At 41.9% G+C, this 8,601-nt stretch overlaps 1 protein-coding gene across 1 annotated transcript in view; it reads right to left on the minus strand.

The window, feature by feature from the left end:
- Positions 1-8,601, minus strand: part of appa (amyloid beta (A4) precursor protein a) — a 24,729-nt gene that overhangs the window by 2,282 nt on the left and 13,846 nt on the right. Inside the window, exons 2-4 of the mRNA XM_035677771.1 lie at positions 3,137-3,304; positions 783-912; positions 416-528 (exon numbers count right to left, since the gene is read on the minus strand). Coding sequence (XP_035533664.1) covers positions 416-528; positions 783-912; positions 3,137-3,304 — 411 coding nt within the window. The remainder of the gene's footprint in view (positions 1-415; positions 529-782; positions 913-3,136; positions 3,305-8,601) is intronic.

Raw genomic sequence — 8,601 nt, forward strand, 5'->3', positions numbered from 1 at the left:
TTTATGAGAGAGAACACACACACACACACACACACACACACACACACACACACACACAGCGACACTGAGTGTTCTGATTAATTCGGACCAGACTGCATTGGTGGTTATTGGTTCTATGTTGGTTTCGTTTTGTAGTTTTATAACAGTGTGATCAATACAACTTTTCAGACTGCAACAATGTAAAAAAAAGACCTATTAAAAAGTCTTACTGAAGAACTTTTAAGGCCTAAATTCAGGTTACTGGATTTTAGCCAAAGTGACCCCCATATGTGGTCCAAATCAGACACAGGTTTTTGCAGTGTTACCTTAACACTTAAAACTTTAAACTTACTTTAAAAAGTAATGTGAACCGCCAAAAACATGAATAAAACCATAGCAATAAATGTGTGAACGTAGCCTCCGTGTGTGTACTCACCTCCTTGGCTACAGTGTGCCAGTGCAGGTGGCTCTCACACTGGTCCATGCGCTCTTGGTGCAGGAACTTGCACTTGTCAGGAACGAGCAGGGCGTCACTCACGAACTCTCCTACTGCAGCGAAAACAATATCCATATTTATAATTCATACACAATGGGCAGCTTCAGTCGAGCCTTCTGACTGACTGAAGACACATTTCAACCGATGCCAAAAACTCTTAGTTGCTATGGTAACTCTTGTAGTAATAGTGTCTTTATATATCTTTTCTTTGTTTCTCCTGCTATACTCAATATGAACACTGCTTTCTAGAGATGCTTTCACACAGGCACAGTGAGAAACAGTCAGTAACAGCATATATGGGACTCACCCAGGCAGCGGTAGGGCACCACAATGTGCAGGTGACTGCGACACTGCTTGCGGCCCTTCTTGCACCAGTTCTGGATGCTGACTGGCTGGTTGGCCTCCACAACGTTGGTAATCTGGAGCTCTGGGTACACCTACACACACAGTGTCATATATCATAATGGAGTCATAACGCAATAAAGCTGAACGTTTAGAATAGGTGCTCCTCTTCACATCAACATATTCTTCATATACATCACTTATAGTTCCAGTGAAACTCTTTTTAGCACCAGCTCAACAGTGGGAAAACCAAATGCAGAGCTCATGCTCTCTGTGTCCTACACACACTTTATATCCAGATATTTTTGAAACGTTTACTCCTACACTGTCCAGTTTTTTAGTGATTTGCAGCTCTTCCTCTTCCAGTGGTTTCTTTCAGAATAGCATATCTTCTGCTGTACTTCTGATAGCATATAGCTCAGTTTCTATTTCAGGGGCTGTTAATCAGCACTTTATCAGACTTGTAACGAACTCTGACCTCCGATTCTGAGGTCACCTCTGGTCTGCCTGACCTAATCTTTCTTAAACTCTTGGCTACATACAGTTCCAGCCATCTGGTTAAGCTCTTACTCATTTATTTTGAAGATAATCATTTCTTTCTTTCTTTCTTTCTTTCTTTCTCTGCATTTTTTTAACATATTCTGCTCCCGTACTTTGGGAAATGTATTTATTTCTGAGATATTCCAATCTGTACATTACTGCAGTGTTCCCTGATGTCGTTTCTGCTTGGCTCTGTTTACCTCTATGTTCCTCTCAGCCATGCATGACATCTGCCTCTGCACAATATTCTGAGTCGACGTGTCATCCCTCTCCAAATACCTCTCCCCTCATTCTTTTTCATGACACCTCCTCTTTGGTTTTTCTCTCTCAATGCAGATAATAATTCCGTAACCTTCTTGGTTCCTTGTCACGCTCATATTTGCCCAAATCGTCTCTTCCATTCAGCTTTGAGTGGGGAAAATCCTCAAGTTCTCCATATCTCTATTTTTCTTTTTGATATTCTGAAGTCCTAAATGTTAAAATGTTTAAAGCCGGGATCTAAGACTGACTGTTTGTTATCGCTGGATGCATTATCAGTGGTAACAATGGAAATATGAGCTTATCTTCCTTTGATTCTGCCTCACATGCTTTTTCAGAGAAATCTCATTATGCATCACCTCCTCTTATCAGGCAGGCTTTTCTTACACAGTGCATTTATGCAGTGAAAGCCTGTGAAATGTGGTCGCAGGAGAAAAATCCCAATTTCAGACACCACCACAGTCAATTTATGAATGTCAGGCGTCAGGGGTGTGTTCAAAGCCACGGTTTTCATTGGCCGAACAACAACAAAGAGGTTCACTGTGCTGTATTTCTGTTTTTGGTTTGGTTAGCTTCATACTGCCTAATTAAAATCCATCCAGAGCTTTTAAAGTAAAGTCACATGGACTTAAGCAGCTTGTTTACTGAGCCGAGTTTTGGCATCATGTCATCTTGCCAAATTGGGGATTTTGGTGAGTGAAAACAAATCTGCTTGCAGGCTCTGTAACCCACTCACTCTTCTGTGGTCTTATATTCTCTCAAACTAACAAGAACAAGCACCTCAGTCTGCCCTCTAATTTACCAAAATACCTGGTTTTGTGTAGTTGGTTGCAGATTGCCAAAAGGAAAGAAACTTCTTTTTGGGTGTCATTTTAAAAATTATTCTCATTTGCCCAAACACACCAAAATAAAATTGTAAATTAAAGGAAATAATCTAATCTTGCTTGTTGTGAAAACTCCCCTAAAGTGTTCTCAATAAAGTAGCTGCTCTGCTACCTGCTCAATCATTGTAATTTGCTCTGAGAGTGTCAGTTTAATGGCTGAAATGTAAATTCTCCGACCTAAAAATGCAACTAAAATGTCACAGCCATAAAAATTTATCATCTGGGCTTATTGCTCGCTCAAAACAAAATAAACACTGGGTAATTACAGTTTAAGTATTCCATGTATCATAGCATACGTGGCCAAACGAGAGCCATTCTGAAAGGCATGACAGGTAGCGAAAATGATGATTACAATGGTCTGAGAGGAAATGACCTCTCTAACCTAACTAATCTCGGCTGCTACCAGACACCGAAATGTTACCTTCACACGGTTATTATTTTTTTAATGCGCTCCCGACACTCTACATCTATATCCCACACCTTTTTCTACACCCCTTTAGGCGGATTCACTACAATACAATAAAGATTCATATCAGCTTTAAAGGGTGGATTAATATGATCATGGAATATCAGACGTCATTGATTCCACAGGGGAAATAAACAGTTAAAACGGCTGCTGTTGGGTCCCGCGCTTTACCTCCTGGCAGTACTGCAGGATGCCCTCCTTGGTGCCGATGCAACTCTTGGTGCCCGAGGGGTCCGGCTCCCACTTGCCGCTCTGCACGTTGATGTGCATGTTGAGTTTACCGCAAAACATGGCCACCTGGGGCTCTGCCAAGAGACCCATCGAAACATCTGTAGGCACCTGGGGGTGAGGAGAGACGGACAAGAGAGAGAGAGAGAGAGAGAGAAAGAGAGTGGGAGAGAGATTTAATGAGATATACCACTCGTGTTAAACTCCTTGAGCACTTGTGCTGAAAAATGCAAGACGGATGCAATTAAATTTTATTACTTAGATAGAGGGGAGCCGGGAGAGGCGAGGAGATTAGCGTGTGAGATGAAAAGTAAGATGAGGTGAGGTAGTTTGAGCTGAGAGCAGTGGGAGAGAGAGGATGGAAGGAGGAAGAGGAAAGCTAAAGACTAGGTGTTGGCGAAAGGAGGGTAAGAACAAATTTTCCTCTCCCAGTTTCAACAACATTTAGGTTGGATTTCTGCTCCTATAATCAAACTCTTAACCATGGCAGTGCTAGTGCCATACTCAATGCCTCTGTTCGTGTTTCCAATTGGGAGTTGTCAAATGGGAAAAATCCTGCTGAAAACAAGTGCAAAAATAACAAAAATCGATAGCTTTAGAGGAATAAATTGCCTTAAACAACAGGCCTGGAGCAATCCAATACACCCTCTGTTGTCTATGATGTTCATGCACAAGTACACACACCCACTCAACTGCCCTGTGCAATACCATTTATGGGAATAGTGTACATCGCTGTGTCCGTGCAGGCTTTTTGTTTTTGCGTTTTTCCAGGACAGTATAGTGTTTATATAACCTCTGTTGATTCATCTTTGGTTCATTTCTCTCTGTCAGAGTGAGCACAAGAGCAGGTTGGCTGGAGGCAAGGAGAGTGTGCGTGTGTGCGTACGCAAACGTGTGTGCGAAAGAGAAAGTCCGCCTTTGGCATGAATGCATTAATTTTTGTGTTAATTTACACTCCTGTGTGTTGGTTTGAGCCTCTGCGTGTGTGTGTGCTATTGCTGTCTGCCTGCATAAGGAGGTTTTGTGCTGAAGTTCCCTTAGGAGAGGAGGTGCAGACAAACTACTGAATGTCTGCATTGTACTGGCAAATGAGCTAGAACAAAATGGGAGGGAATAGGGGGGAAAAAAAGAGAAGGAGACAGAGGGAGGGAGGAGAGGGACTGTTGCCATTGTGTGCTCCCTAATCTTGTTAATGGTTTTGAAGGCCCTGGCAGGCAAACAAATGTTGTTTTGTGAGATGGATAGCATATTTTTTCCTCCAGACTTGATTCTCTCCAAGCAGCCAGGGGGCATGAAGTGCTCTTCCAATATGAGAATAGCTGGTGGGGGCCATCAATTTGGATACATCAGAAGTTGAAAACTCAAATCTTTGAATCGATTTAGCAGTCATCTATCTGGTGTATCGGTGGAAGGATGAACTTTCATTATATTCCGTTTATACACACTGACTGTATTTACACACTTGGCAGAAGGAGAGGACGGCGCTTTGTGGAGCTGTTACTTCCTTTTCTATTTATCACCTGATTGTGCTTAGAGACGCCAGGCTGAGCAGAGCAGAAAGCTCGTCAGGTTCACACAGATGAGGTGAAGGCAGTAAAATTAACGCCTGTATGGGAGGTAATACAGTTGTTTTATTGCTCTGCGTTATATTTTAGAGCTCTGTTAATACTTCAATAGGTGAAAGGTGGGGGTTGGTGGAGGCTGTGACGGCTGCAACATATTTACACCCCGAGAGAATCAGATTTCTGGACTGCAGTATGTTTATACAGTGAGTCGCAGTAACAAAAACTATTTTTCGATCAAAGGCAAACTGAGCAAAGCCATTCATGTGATTGGCTGGCTGCTCGTTCAGACCAAAGCCAATCACATGACCGACTCTGTTATTTCTCTCTTTATTGACAAAGGCTTTATTGAAATATACTGGAACACTGAAACCCAATTGCGAAATAACAGACATTGGGAAATAAAGCTACAAAATGACCTCAAATGAATATCTGCTATTGTGAAAAGAAGCAGGGTGAAGTATTCTGTAATGCTGAGCTGAGAGTTTTAAAATGCAAGTTCATTTCACAATCTCATGGTCATATAACATATTTTGTCTGTATTTATTAAGATGGTTGTTTGAAATGTCTTATTTATTCATTATTGAATGATTATTGATTATAATACAATGTTACAACACAGCTGTTGATTTCTATTGTCAGTTAACATTTCCTGCTTTCTACAGCCTTTAACCAGAAAATAATTCCAAAATAGCCTCAGGTTTTGGGGAGTCATAAACCGCAAAATGACATACCTATCAGTCAGTATAGACCGGGTTTGTTGGTTTATTGGAACTATGTTAGAGTGAACTCTGAGATTAGATCTGTTAATCAGTCCCTCCAGGATTTTGCTGGCTTTTTTTGGGGGGGATTGTTGTGGCCTAAAATGGCTGATTTCACGGCAGCTTTTCTAGAAGAAAAAAAACAAACTGTGAAGCATGTTACGTCTTTTAGGCATTTTTTTTGCGATTAAACTGCAGCAGAAAGTAAAAAAAGGCAAAAATCAATGCAACTTCTTTTGTATAATTGATTAAATGTTGAAGGCAACTTGTTCCAGGGATATTAAAATTGCTGGTAGTTTGATGACGTACGGCTCCGGGGACTGCTATAATTGGCGAAACTCGTGGGAAACAACACTGATTCGTAAAATTAACAGAAAAGGTGAGTTAGCATGTATTCTATAGAACTGATATGATCGATAACACACTTAAAATATTCACTAAAAGCTATGTGATTTAGTCTATGTTAAACTGTCTACTGCAGTCTATTAATTTAAAGTCACATTTCACTGCAGTTTGGAGCCAGGAGGATTGTTTTAACATCATTTCTGTTTCTCTATGAATAAAAGGAAAACAACTGTCGGAAAGGCTCATGATGTGTTCTTGGAGGTTCCAGCATTTACTGCAGTCAAATGAGGGTAAAAACAGCGCACACAGATCAGTGTAACCTGATCCCTTGGGTCAAATATGCACCTGCAAAGTTCACATCCCTCACAAGCCGACATGATGAGCCGCAAGCTGTAGTAGCACGGAAATGAGTAAATCCCACACACACACACACACACACACGCACACACGCACTGTAGGTAAAATCCCGTCTTGCCCCCAGCCCTCCTCAGCTCCGACACATGGCAACTTAACACTGGTGGCCATCAGTCTTGACACGGAGCCATCTGCAAGCACGCGGGGTTATTTAGAGGTTTGTCGCTCGATTCCCACACTACCATCTGTGAGCGAGCGGCGCTAAAGGGGACCGGATCACATCCCATTTTGCTCATTAATAGTAAAAACCCAGGGCGAACTGAGAGCAGAGAGTTTTCAAATAATCTTTAAAAAGTCATCTGCATGTGTACTATCTTTTAATTAACTGACTTATTGGGTGCCCACTTTCGTTTTGACCTTATCTGCCCACCCTCTGGCCCCTCCAGGTCGCTTATTGAAAGAGATAAACCCGCTTCCTCTCCGCTTGAGGCATAGGTAGGCAAATTTGTGCCAACTGCTCGCTGACATTCAAATTCTTTGTGTCGTCCTCTTTTGGCTGGCAAATCATATCCTCGCCAAATCGCTCTCCCTTCTCCTTCCTGCCTCTCCGCTGCTATCTCTCCACCGCTCTCTGTCTTCTGCTGGAGGAGGAGGAGGAGGAGGAGAAGGAAGGTGGAGGGGGGTGGGCCAAGCCTTCGCTGCAAGCTTATAAATCAGAGTCCCAGGATGATGGCGAAGGCGGGGACGGGGGGAGTGAGAGGTGCAATGCCAAGCTAACAATCTTGACATGGGCTAATGTTTGAGGACTTCAATTTTGGAATATAGACGTCTTCTAATTATCGATGGTGTGGCGCCAGCAGGGCCAGATAAGCTTAAATTCCTTTCACTGGTGTATTCCGAGTGGATTTAAATATGGACCCAACCCCTGGCTTGTTTTTCATTGTTGATATTCTTTGAACTGTCAATGAACTATGCTTCCTTCTGATCTTTGCAGATACTTATTTGACTTTTGATGGCTCTCATTATTTGTCAGCAAACCAATAACCTCAAGGGTATTAACAATAATCAGAATTTAGTGTGATTAAATAGTTTAAAAGTACATTGAAAGCTTAGGAAATTATTTAATTTTTGTAAATTGAGAATCTGTCTTTTTGCTTCATAGTTGCATTCCAAAGAGCATTCTTGTTGGGGAGGTAGAATCAGCACGCACAGGCAGTATGTGGACTGGGGGAACTATCTTTTCTCGGAGTTCACATTCTCATATAGCAATCAGCCTTCCTAATTCCCCCTGGGCTTATATCCCTGTTAGTTACAGAGTGATGGGACAATATCATGCCAGATTTAAGAGAACCAGAAAGGGTTGGTGATTGTTATTTCTCTCTGATTCTCGGAAGACAGTGACTGTCCTTTAAATTCCTCTCAATGTGCACCAGATTAACTGCTCTCTCTCCCTCTCTCCCCCCCCACATCTCGCGCGCTGCAGGGTAATATTGTGATACGGCTTAGCAACGAACATGGACTAGAACTGTTAATATAACAAAGAGCTAGATTGATAGGATTTAAAACGCCACAAGAAAGAGGAGGAGATGGGTGAGAGAAGGAAGGGAAGGGATGCTCTTCTTCTTAGTGGAGATAACATTTTGTCTACACACTCCACTGGCTGATGATGTCGTCAATACTCCATTTGTCAAGTCATGCCTATCCTTCCCAGTTCCACTAGTTGCTAGACTCAGGGTAGACTTCCCAAGCCATTGCCAGAAGGAAACTAAAATAAAAAAAAAAAAAAAAAAAACCCAGCACTCTCACATTTTTTAAACATCGGAGTGCATATTCAACATACTAAATTTAAACGGTAGTACGGGGTATGTGAATATTAAAATGCACCACCAACCGCTGGTTGCTTTATAATACCATTATTCATCTCCACATCAATCTAGGAGTATTTTAGAAGGAAGTAGCCGTGATATATTTCTGTAACACAAGTATAATCAGCGGCCTTCCTGTTTGCAACCAACCTCATCATACTTGATAAATGTAAACGGCCATTCCGAATGTTCTATCCGTTTCACGAAAAGAGCTGAGTAGGGTAATATTATTTACCTCTAGAAACTAACCTCTATACTAATACACCAGACATTTCTCTCTCTCTCCTCGCCGCGGATCAACGTTGTGTCTATTATTAAGCCCCTCCCCGATATATCTTTCAAGCCTTCCTCTCATGTCTTTCTGTTGCCCTCCTCCACCATCCTTTACTGTATTATTACAGAAGTTGCTTGACCTTCCGCCTCGAAGCCCGAAGGCTATAAATTGGATCCAACATTTATTTGTTCTCCAATTCTTCTCCTCGTCTCTTCGCCGCTTGTGGTATATTGTGCTTTTTTGTGGC

The sequence above is a fragment of the Morone saxatilis genome, unplaced genomic scaffold, assembly GCF_004916995.1.
Source record: "Morone saxatilis isolate NCDOM2014 unplaced genomic scaffold, NCSU_SB_2.0 Contig6, whole genome shotgun sequence".
NCBI lineage: Eukaryota > Metazoa > Chordata > Actinopteri > Moronidae > Morone > Morone saxatilis.